This window comes from Hemitrygon akajei, chromosome 11, assembly GCF_048418815.1.
Source record: "Hemitrygon akajei chromosome 11, sHemAka1.3, whole genome shotgun sequence".
Taxonomy (NCBI): Eukaryota; Metazoa; Chordata; class Chondrichthyes; order Myliobatiformes; family Dasyatidae; genus Hemitrygon; species Hemitrygon akajei.
In genome coordinates this window covers 8172355-8184938 of record NC_133134.1, presented here as the reverse complement: position 1 = coordinate 8184938, position 12584 = coordinate 8172355, and the positions used below count along the sequence as shown (strand labels likewise).

Sequence of the window (12584 nt, the reverse complement as noted above, 5' to 3'; positions counted from 1 at the left end):
TAGGGATGGAGGAGAAGAAGCTGGCAGGAAGATGAAAGAGGAGTGAGATGGTGAAGGCACAACAGAGGCATCGACAAGGCGGTGCAGAAGGAGTGAGCAGGTGGTGAGAGGGCAGGAAAAGGAGAAAAGGTCAGAGGGATGGAGGGGGTGAGTGTGGCAGATAAAAGGGAAAGAGGTGAGGAGGGCAGGAGGAGGACAGGTGAAGAGGGTGGGTGAGAGGTTAGGAGGAGAGGGTCTGCGTAGGGAAGGAGGGAAATGGGGCAAGGGCACCAGAAGAAAGGCCGAGAGGTAAGGAAGGTGGTCAGAAGGGTAGAAAGTTAGGATCAGGAGGACGTGAGGTCAGAGATAAGGGAGGACACAGGGCTGAGAAAGGCAGGAGAAGGGGTGAGGGTCAGAGGGACAGGAGGGAGCAGAGCTGAGAAGGGCAGGAAGAGGGGCAGGAGGGGTCTGGCAGGGGACTTGGTGTGTGAGGTGTTAGAGTGGGGGAAGGGGCAAATGAGGAACAAGAGCAGAGGAAAAGAAAACAAAGGAGGGAGGTGCACAAGGAGATACTGTGGAGAATAAAAAACTAAACGTGCACCATGTTCTGTCAGAAACTAAAACTGGCTCTCTTCCATCACAGCATCATGTGCCAACACGATCTGTGCTAAGCACAAGAGATTTCAGAATTCTTCAAAGCCAAACTTTTAACAATGTTTGAAGACATGAAACGCATCATCTCAGAATATTTTAGTAGACAGTGCCGCCTCCTCCCCCACAGGCACCTGCTGAGGAGGCTGCACAGCCTCTACGGTGAATTAGCATTTACAAAATGAGATTTCTTTTCATTAGCTGTAAAATAGATTTCAAATATAAATTTACATTTCCTTCAATGCCAACCTCATTAGAAAGTGAATGTAGATAAGGTGATTTGGTATGCTGACATTAAGATAACCTCGCTTCTAAAATATAAACTATTGTATTCAACAGAAGCACCCACGTAAGTGGGAGGCACAAAGGCTGGTGAGTCAGTGTGCCCAGAGTTCATGGTCCCATCATCAGCTAGTCCAGGGGTCAATACCAAAGATCAAAGCCAGAAGGATATCCGGAGGGCTGGAAGTCAAAGACCAATGCCTGCAACCTGAAAAGCTATGATGTTGTGGCCATTACAGAGACTTGGATGGCTCAGGGGCAGGAATGGTTACTTAGAGTGTATGTTTCAGAAAGGACAGGGAGGGAGGCAAAAGAGGTGGGGGTGTGGCACTGTTGATCAGAGATAACGCCACGGCTGCAGAAAAGGAGGAAGTTATGAAGGGATTGTCCACGGAGTCTGTGGGTGAAAGTTAGGAACAGGAAGGGGTCAATAACCCTACTGGGTGGGTCTTTTTTTAAAAACACACCACCCAATAGTAACAGGGACATTGAGGAGCAGATAGGGAGACAGATTCTGGAAAGGTGTAATAACAGGGTTGTTGTGATGGGCGTTTTTAATTTCCCGAATATCGATTGGCATCTCCCTAGAGCGAGGGGTATAGATGGCGTGGAGTTTGTTAGGTGTGTTCAGGAAGGTTTCTTGACACAATACAAGAGGAGAGGCTGTACTTGATCTGGTATTGGGAAATGAACCTGATCAGGTGTCAGGGGTCTCAGTGGGAGAGCATTTTGGAGATAGTGATCACAATTCTATCTCCTTTACCATAGCATTGGAGAGGGATAGGATCAGGCAAGTTAGGAAAGTGTTTAATTGGAGTAAGGGGAAATATGAGGCCATCAGGCAGGAACCTGGAAGCTTAAATTGGAAACGGATGTTCTCAGGGAAACGCATGATAGAAATGTGGCAAATGTTCAGGGGATATTTGCGTGGGGTTTTGCATAGGTACGTTCAAATGAGACAGAGAAAAGATGGTAGGGTACAGGAACCGTGGTGTACAAAGGTTGTTGTAAATCTAGTCAAGAAGAAAAGAAGAGCTTACAAAAAGTTCAAAAAACTAGGTAATGATAGAGATCCAGAAAATTATAAGGCTAGCAGGAAGGAGCTTAATAATGAAATTAGGAGAGCCAGAAGAGGCCATGAGAAGACCTTGGTGGGCAGGATTAAGGAAAGCCTCAAGGCATTCTACAAGTATGTGAAGATCAAGAGGATAAGACGTGAGAGAATAGGACCAATCAAGTGTGACAGTGGAAAAGTGTGTATGGAATTGGAGGAGATAGCAGAGGTACTTAATGAGTACTTTGCTTCAGTATTCACTACGGGAAAAGATCTTGGCGATTGCAGGGATGACTTACAGTGGAATGAAAAGTTTGAGCATGTAGATATTAAGGAAGAGGATGCGCTGGAGCTTTTCGAAAGCATCAAGTTGGATAAGTCACCGGGACCGGATGAGATGTACCCCAGGCTACTGTGGGAGGCGAGGGAGGACATTGCTGAGCCTCTGGCGATGATCTTTGCATTATCAATGGGGACAAGAGAGGTTCCGGAGGATTGAAGGGTTGCAGACATTGTTCCCTTATTCAAGAAAGGGAGTAGAGATAACGCAGGAAATTACAGACCGGTGAGTCTTACTTCAGTGGTTGATAAATTGAGGAAGAAGATCCTGAGAGATAGGATTTATGAACATTTGGACAGGCATAATATGATTAGGAATAGTCAAGCATGGCTTTGTTAAACCTGCCTTATGAACCTGATTGAATTTTTTGAGGATGTGGCTAAACATGTTGATGAAAGCAGAGCAGTAGATGTAGTGTATATGGATTTCAGCAAGGCATTTGATAAGGCACCCCGTGCAAGGCTTTTTGAGAAAGTAAGGAGACATGGGATCCAAGGGGACATTGCTTTGTGAATTCAGAACTGGCTTGCCCACAGAAGGCAAAGAGTGGCTGTAGACGGGTCATATTCTGCATAGAAGTCAGTGACCAGTGGTGTGCCTCAGGGATCTGTTCTGGGATCCCTACTCTGTGATTTTTATAAATGACCTGGATGAGGAAGTGGAGGGATGGGTTAGTAAATTTGCTGATGACACAAAGTTGGGGGTGTTGTGGATAGTGTGGAAGGCTGTCAGACTTTGATAGAACGCAAAATTGGGCTGAGAAGTGGCAGATGTAGTTCAACCCAGTTAAGTGTGAAGCGGTTCATTTTGGTAGGTCAAATATGATGGCAGAATATAGTATTAATGGCAAGACTTTTGGCAGTGTGGAGGGATCTTGGGGTCCGAGTCCATAGGACACTCAAAGGTGCTGCGCAGGTTGACTCTGTTGTTAAGAGGGCATACGGTGTATTGGCCTTCATCAATCGCAGGATTGAGTTTAAGAGTCAAGATGCAATGTTGTAGCTATATAGGACCCTGGTCAGACCACTTGGAGTACTGTGCTCAGTTCTGGTTGCCTCACTACAGGAATGATGTGGAAACAATAGAAGGGTGCAGAGATTTACAAGGATGTTGCCTGGTTTGGGAGAGCATGCCTTAAAAGAATAGGTTGAGTGAACTCGGTCTTTTCTCCTTGCAGCGACAGAGGATGAGAGGTGACCTGATAGAGGTGCACAAGATGATGAGAGGCATTGATCGTGTGGATAGTCAGAGGCCTTTTTCCCAGGGACGAAATGGCTAGCATGAGAGGGCACAGTTTTAAGGTGCTTGGAAGTAGGTACAGAGGAGACGTCAGGGGTAAACTTTTTTTTTAAAAGCGCAGAGTGGTGAGAGCGTGGAATGGGCTGCCGGCGAATGTGGTGGAGGCAGAAACGACAGGGTCTTTTAAGAGACTCCTGGATATATACAGAGCTTAGAAAAATAGAGGGCTATGTTCTATGGAGGCCAGAGGTCTGTTCTGGAGTTGGGAGGACTGTCCGTGTGTGTGAGTAGATGGGTGGGAGGAATAGGACTTGTTTTTCTGTTGTCGTTTTGTTGCTTGTTGTGTTCTGTGCTGCTCTGTTGAGCATTATGGACGTGTGGTGTTGAAGACGCGGTGATACTCGCGGGCGGCTCCCAGCGCACTCTGGAGTGTGTTGGCTGTTGAAGCATTGCACTGTATGCTTCAATGTAAATCTAAATCAGAAATTGGCAAGGAGAACCACACAAGGCGTTTGGCATGGTACGGTAGCACAGTAGCTCAGGGGTGTGGGCATTGCTTTTTAGTGCCAACTGTCGCTGATCGGAGTTCAAATCCAACCGCTGCCTGTAAGGAGTGGGTTTCCTCAGAGTGCTCCGGCTTTCTCCCACATTCCAACTAATCATGGTTACGGCTAGTTAGTTGTCGGCATGGTACGTACAGTGCCAGAAGCATGCGGGCTGCCCAGCACAATGCTCAGAAATTTGATTTGACGTAAATGATACATTTCACAGTATGTTTTGACATACATGTGACAAATAGAAATCATCCTCAGTCTTTTTTTCAACAGGAATAGATGAGTCTGGACCTCCCAAGAGTGTGTGCAAAGACAGGTGCGCAAACTAATGAAATTTTTGATTAATTACTACAATTACCTATAGACATAGTTAACGAGGTCCAAGAACTGAGCATTTAATTCAAGGTCATCTGGAAAGCGCTTTTCCGTATAGGTCATCATTTTAACCAATAAAATAGATTTCTCCCTCAGCGTCGGTGTCTGCAGAGAAAAGAGAAATTATTTAGCTAGATGTTTCTCCACATTGCAGCCCCATGACCTGCCACAACCCTTCCCAAACCACTGACCTGCCCCTAATCACTTGCCCTCCATGGGCACTTCCTAAGGACATGTTCAACTTCTGAGGAAAGATATAAGGAGAAGAGCTTGAAATGCCCTTTAACCTCCTCAAAGATCAATCTAATCCTTCCCTCCTACATAGCCCTCCATTTTTCTTTCATCTATGTGTCTATCCAAGTCTCTTAAATATCCCTAATGTATCCACCACCACCTCTGGCAGGGCGATCCACACACCCACCACTCTGTGGGTGAAGAACCTACCTCTTTCCAATCACCTTAAAATATGCCCCCTCATGTTAGCCATTTCTACCCTGGGAAAAAGTCTCTGGCTGTCCACTCGATCTCTGCCTTTTATCATCTTGTACACCTCTATCAAGTCACCTCTCATCCTCCTTCTCTCCAAAGAGAAAAGCCCTAGCTTGCCTAACCTATCAGTTATATAATACAATTCTATTAATTAGGACGTCCATTAATTATGGACAATCTATTAATGTCTATTTAAGGCAGAGGGAGCAAGATTTTTAGATCTCAGCAATTGTCAGAGACAAAGGGTGAATAAAGGAATGTGCTACTGAGAGCTGTGTTGATTTCAATGAAGAAGCAGGTCGGGGGGCAGTCATTTTTTCACAAGATTTGGGGAATGAAGACCTAGAAGGCGTAGGTTTAAAGTGAGAAGATCGAGAGTTAATAGGAAGCCAAAGGGAATTATTATATTTAACACAAAGGGTGGTGTGTAAATGGAATAAACTACTGGAAGAAGCAGATAAGGCAAGTACAATAACAATTTAAAAAATATATTACTAATCTATTTAGAGATTTGGCATGGTGACAGGCCCTCCCATCCCAAAGAACCTGCACCACACAATCACACTTATTAATCTACTAACCCGTTTACTTTTGGATCATGGGAAGAAACCTGTGCAGTCATGAGAACATTCAAACACCTTACAGTCAGTGGCAGGAGTTGAACCTGGGTCACTGGCACTGTAAAAGCATTAGGCTATCCACTCTGATAGCGCAGCGGTCTCCACCAGGTGCTCCAGTTTCCCTGTACACTCCAAAACATACTGGTTAGAAGGTTAATTGGTCACATGGGAATAACTCAGCAGAGTGGTATCATTAGGCTGGAAGGGCCTGTTACCACGTGACATCTCTAAATAAAAATGAACAAATATGGACCAAATAGGCCTAGCTAGTACAGGCATTTTGGTCAGGACGGACCTGACCAAAGGGCCTGCTTCCACGTTGTGTGACTCTGTGACCGGCTGCTGCACTGTGCATTCATACATGTTACACTTCAAATCACAGATTCCAAATGAACAAATAGAGGAAACAGGAACAAGAATTAAAGCACCATTGCAAACAAGCGAGACAGCGGTGATAGGCAGGAGGGAAGAGTATGATTAGCTCAGTGCCAGACCTCTGGGGCACTCTGGATCAAGGGTGTGATTCCAGCATTGATTATCAGTCAAGTCTGTCCTCAGCTGATTATTATTTTCTAATATCATATTCAGCACCAGGCGAACGTCTGAGACACCAGTGGATAACACTGGAGGGAGTGGGCGGGGAAGGTCAGTATGTGAGCGTTCTTTGCAAAAGGAAATTAATACAGATTAAGCTCTCCCTTGGTAAATAAAGTGAAGTGATCTTCAACGGTACCAGCATTCAGTAGTGCGATTGGTCAGGCTGCTGAACATTGTGAACACCAGCATCACAAAGACACAAACTTGTATCTAATGGCTTAGAATCAGGTGCAGTATAACCGGGGTGCTTGAAAACTAAAACTAAAACTGCAGCAGCGGGGGTCCCTGATGATGGATGCTGCTTTCCTGTGCCAACACTTCGTGTAAGTGTCCTCAGGAGGGTTTTACGTGTAACAGACTAGGCTATATCCGCTGCTTTTTGTAGGATTTTCCATTCAAGGGTATTGGTGTTTCCATACCAGGCTGTGATATAAGCTCCACTATAGTCAGTTGCCTTCTGAGTGTATCCCCGTGGTCTTCAGCTGTTGTAGCCCACCCTTTTCAAATGCTGACATGTTGAGTGGTCAGAGATGCTCACCACTGTTGTAAAGCGTGGTTATTTAAGTTACTGTCACCTTCGTATCTGCTTGCACCAGTCCAGCCATCATCCTCTGACCTCTCTCATTAACATGTTTCTGCCCAGAGAACTGCTGCTCCCTGGATGTTTTGTGTTTCTCGCGCCATTCTCTGGATTCTCAACAAGCTATTGTGCATGAAAGTCCCAGAAGATCAGCAGTTTCTGAGATACTCAAACCACCCCATCTGGCACCAACAATCATTCCACGGTCAAAGTCACTTAGATCACATTTCTTTCCCATTGTGGTGTTTGGTGTGAAGAACAGCTAAATCTCTTGACCATGTCTGCATTATTTTATGCACTGAGATGCTGCCACATGATTGGCTGATTGGATATTTGCATTAATGAGCAGATGTACAGGTGTCTGCGATGACACTGGTGCCAAGCTGTATCGGCACTTGCCCTTCTCTTGGACTACATCAGTGACGTGGAGAGGGGGAACCTGCTACATGGGCAATGGCCAGTTCTTCAAACCTTCCTGCCCAGGCTTGCTCCCTTGATAGGACACAGTCCACCAGAGGCACAAACCCATGATCCGCTGGGATTGACGGCTGCCTACTAGTACAGGTGTACCTAATAAAGTGGCCACAGAGAGTGGCTTGTGACTGCCGGATGCACGAGTCAGCAGTGTGATGCAGATTGAATTGGATCCCTGCTCTAAAAATTAACTTGGTTACATTTAACGAGAAATTAAATCCTCGTTAACTGGTAATCACTTTGCCAAGAGATGGAGTCTGGATCGCAAATGACGACTTAATATCACAGATTTCACTGCTGTCCATTTAATTATTCATACTGGATCAGAAACCATTTTAAAATATTAATGCACAAAATATGTTGTAACTTGCAAATGTTAATGAGCCTATATTCGTTTCTCACGCAGCAAGCAATGAAACTGATGATCATTTGTGCTGAGTAAGGGAGAAGAGGTTTGGTCTGCTCCTTTGCAGGACTTGGAATGTAATGGATTCTAAAGTCGTTAGGATGCCCAGCCTGCTTTGTCTAATGATTGCAGAATTGGGGCAAACTTTAGTCTCTTCTTGATACTGTATCTGGGCCAGAGCAATTCGCCTGTGTGAAATAAGGCATTGGAATAGTTTCCACAATAATTGTTATAGAGCCCAACTGGCCCATGCTGACCAGAGCATCCTCCCAGCTAGTTTAAGCAATTGTTAGGTATAGTACAGCACAGTATATGCCCTTCGGCTCATAATGTAGTGCCAACCTTTTCAAAATCAGCTGTCCACTCTCTTTCTGCCTTGTATCATCTTGTACACCTCTATCAAGTCACTTCAAATCTTTCTTCGCTCCAAAGAGAAAGGTCCTAGGAGAAGAGATTTATCCAGCACATGCCCTCTTCTCATTGTTACCAACAGGAAACAGGTACAGGAGCCTGAAGGCACACACTCACCGATTCAGGAACAGCTTCTTCCCCTCTGCCATCAGATTTCTGAATGGACATTGAACCCATGAACACTACCTCACTACTTTTTTATTTGTTTTTGCCCTACTTATTTAACTATTTAATACACATATATGTGCTTACTGTAATTCAGTTTCTTTTCTCTGTATTTATCATGTATTGTACTGCTGCCACAAAGTTAACAAATTTCATGACAAATGCCGGTGATATTAAACCCATTTTCGGTTCTGATTCCAGGTCCCAGAGTGTATTGAAAAAACTAAACCTGATGTTTGGACAATTTAAGCACTGGGCCCAATCAAAAAGTTTGGATTACAGGCTCGGGGCTCAGGTCCCAAAGTGTACCGAAGCCACTGATCCCATACTGAAAATGTCAGGATTTCAGGGCCTGAGGTGAGGGACGGGCCAGTTCAGCTCGTAGCTCCACTCTGAACTGAACTAGGGATCTATGGACAGGACCATCTTTGTTGACTTCAGTTCAGAACAATATTAACTTGCGTTTATTGTTTGCGTGATTTGTTTTTCTTCTCTGCACACTGGGTGCTTGAGGTCTTCATTTTTGTGGGTTTTTTTGCTTTGACTGCCTGTTAGGAGATGAACTCCAGGTTGTATAATGTACACACACTGATAATAAATGTACTGTGAAATTTGATCTTATGAGGATAGGCTGAGCGAGTCAGGACTTTTCTCTTTGGAGAGGAGGAGGATGACAGTGAACAGTCATGGTGGAAATGGCTAATACGAGACAGCATAATTTTAAGGCAATTGGAGGAAAGTATGGGGGGGTGGGGACATCAATGGTAGCTTGTTTTTACACGGAGAGTGGCAGGTGCCTAGGGGTGCTGGTAGAGGATAAGTACGGTACGTGAACGATTTAAAAAAAAGAGGACTATGTGTGAGGGAAGGGTTAAATTGACCTTGGAGTTATTTAAAGGTTGGCACAGCACCATGGGCCGAAGGGCCTGTACTGCTTTATGTTCTAAATGCCATGCTTGGTTAATGATACAGGAATAAAAACAATAATCCATCTCCTGATGCATTAGTAATCAGTGGAGGTTCAATGCATTAACAGATGTAAGGACTGAAGATATTACAACCTTTCAAAGCAGTCACAGAGTACTGTTCTGTTCTCCCATTCTCACCCATAGCCAACAATCTGCAGTGTGTGCTGGCTTCAATATTCAGAAACTTAAAACTCAATTAAATAATTGCTTCAAGAAATATTGCAAAATGCGATCAGGACATTCAGCATTATAAAGCATGACATCACGTCACACCAATTAAGTGTTACATTGCAAGGCGTGGGACATTATAGAATTAACTACTTAAACCTTGGGTTCTATATCCTGATGCACCCTTGGTTAATACACATAGACCTGAAATAGTTCATGAATACAAAGATTAATGTATATATCATTACTGTGCACATTTCAACAGAAGGGTATTTGGTGGCATTTATATAAAAATTGTCTTTTAACATATTAAATTATTTTAAAGATGTTTCTAGTGAGCTTTCATTAAGTCATGTCATCATGAACAAATGGAACTAGATTACAGGGGCACCTTGGGTGGCCAGGACGATTTGGGCAAAAGGACTACTTTCTGTGAAAACATGACCCTCACATTATTTCAATGGATTTAAAGGGATATGGTTCAAATACGAGCAAATGCAACTAGCTTATGCAGGCATCTCGGTTAGCATGGATGAGTTGGGCTGAGGGGCCTGCTTCCGCGATGTATTTCTCTACGACTAAACACACTGGATTAAATATACATTTAGTGGTCACTTTATTTGGTACCTCCTGTACCTAATAAAGTGGCCACTGAGTGCACATTTGTGATTTTCTGCTGCTGTAGCCCATCCACTTCAGAGATGCGTGTTCAGAGATGCTCTTCTGCATATCACTGTTGTAATGTGTGGTTATTTGAGTTTCTATCGCCTTCCTGTCAGCTTGAATCAGTCTGGCCATTCCCCTCTGACCTCTCATTAACAAGGCATTTTCGCCCACAGAATTACTGCTCACTGGGTATCTTTTGTTTTTCTCACCACTCTCTGTATATGCTATAGAGACTGTTGTGCGTGAAAATCACAGATCAGCAGATTCTGAGATACTCAAACCACCCTGTCTGGCACCAACAATCACTCCATGGTCAGAGTCACTGAGATCACATTTCTTCCCCGTTATGATGTTTGATCTGACAACAATTGAACCTCTTGATCGTGTCTGCATGCTTTTATGCATTGTGTTGCTGCCATATGACTGGCTAATCAGATATTTGCATTAACAGGCAGGTGTACATAATAAAATGGCCACTGAGTGTAGAGAATAGATCTTAGGGATCTTAAGAATAGGAAGGGTTGAGTGAGCTCGGGCTTTACTCTTTGGAACAAATGAGGATGAGAGGCAACTTGTAGAGGTGTACAGGAAATATGGGTTCAAAGGTTCATTTATTATCAAAGTACATAATTCTGAAATTCTTCTTTTCCGTGTAGCCATGAAACCAAGAAAGAAAAGAAAGGCAGCCCCCAAAATGCCCCCTCCCTGCACAAAAAAACAAACAAAATCAGAACAGGCACATCAACCTCCAAATCCTTCCTCCTGCACAAAACAAAAAAGATGGAACAGGCACATCAATCCTCAAGTCCCACTACCCGCACAAAATAAAACAAGAAAGACTGGTCAAAATAAAACAGAATATAAAAAACTATGAGATTGGGGGGGAAATCTATAGGCCAAGTCCACATTCAATACGCAGAAAACCTGGGCAACACTCTCACGCAGATCTTTCCCTCTCCGTAGCAGAGCCATCAAAAGGCAGGCAGCTGGCACTTACCTTGATGCTTCAATCTCCCTCGTCGCTTTAATTGATGAGCAATGGAAGCTTTAATCAGTGAAATGGAGTCGAAAAGCAAAGAGTCCCAAGGCCTCCTCGCCATGAATTTCACGCATGCTGCCTGTCTCCCAGAACCCTCTCGGAGATGGAAATCACTGAAGCACCCAAACATTCTCCAAGCTCCCACATTCCCCTCGATGCTACAATCTCCCTCAACACTTTAATCGGCAAAATGGAGTCAAACATCGGCTCACGCTGTCCCTGCCTCCCAGAATCCTCCCTAAGACTGCAGAGCGCTGCAACACCCAATCGATCTCCAAACAGCAAATCAGAGGCTCCAACAGTTCCAGAACCACATCCAAGATGAAAAACAAATGCAAAAGACATAAAAGAAGTGAAAAGTATGGTTTCATGATCTATCCAGAAGATGTCGACCAAAGGAGCATTGTTAGGCAGGTGCCATCTTGACTGGAAGATTATATGAGGCATAGACTGAATGGATAGCCAGCGACGGTTTTCCCAGGTGATTATAAGATAGAGGCCATGTCAGAGGTGGCCAATGAGTGTAATTTATCACAGAATCTGAAGTATTCTATAAATGCCAATAACTTAGACTTCAATTACATGCACCTCCAAGTGTACTGCTCTCACCTGGTTTACTGCCATGGGAGAATTATTCTTCACCCACTCCTCCACTATCTTCACCACGGCCCGAAGAATCTTGGCATCAGGTGACTTCTCGATGAGAGATGTCAGGATGACTTGAATGAAGTTCTTCCTCATTTCCATGCTCATGACAGCAAGGCGAGTTTTCACAAGCTCCAGACTGAGCATGATCAGCTCGATAGTGACTGTCAGAGAGAAACGTGTTTCACCATGTTAAAAAAAGATTAGCTTTATTTGTCATAGATACATCAAAACACAGAATAAAACGCATCGTTTGCATCGATGACCATCACTGTGCAAGGATGTGGTTGGGGCAGCCCGCAAGTCTCACGATGCCAACAAAGCTTGTCCATAACTTATTAATCCTACATTTCTGAAACATGGAGGGAATACAGGCGCCTGAAGACACTCTCCAACGCCAGTACAGTCTGTTCACAACTCGTTAACCCTAACCAGTATATCGTTGGAACGCGGAGGAAACTGGAGCAGCTGGAGGCAATACCAGGTTCCACTCCTGTACCTCTCAAAGTGGCCACTGAGTGTAACCTGCTGAGAATGCCAACTCCAGCTGCAATAGAGCTAAAAAAGTTCCCAATGCCTCAGCCAGAATCATCTCACATCTTACTGTGGAGCCAAGAACTGTCCTGTGGACTTTATATAGCCGAACATTCTTTAAATACTACAATTGAGGCATAACCAGACTAAAATGGAGCACATAAAACATAATGGAACAATGACCATGAATTTGGGATAAAGACTCTGCCTGCCCTGCTGAGATTCTATAGACAGGAGAAAATCTGCGGATGCTGGGAATCCAGAGTAACACATACAAAACACTGGAGGAACTCAGCATGTCAGGTAGCATCTAGTTGATGTTTTGGGCTGAGCCCCTACCTCAGTGTT

The 12584-nt window shown here is 44.2% G+C and overlaps 1 protein-coding gene across 1 annotated transcript in view; it reads right to left on the bottom strand.

The window, feature by feature from the left end:
* The window catches only part of trrap (transformation/transcription domain-associated protein), a 305269-nt gene that overhangs the window by 137541 nt on the left and 155144 nt on the right, over nucleotides 1-12584 (bottom strand). The window contains exons 47-48 of the mRNA XM_073060184.1: nucleotides 11667-11866; nucleotides 4458-4579 (exon numbers count right to left, since the gene is read on the bottom strand). Coding sequence (XP_072916285.1) covers nucleotides 4458-4579; nucleotides 11667-11866 — 322 coding nt within the window. The remainder of the gene's footprint in view (nucleotides 1-4457; nucleotides 4580-11666; nucleotides 11867-12584) is intronic.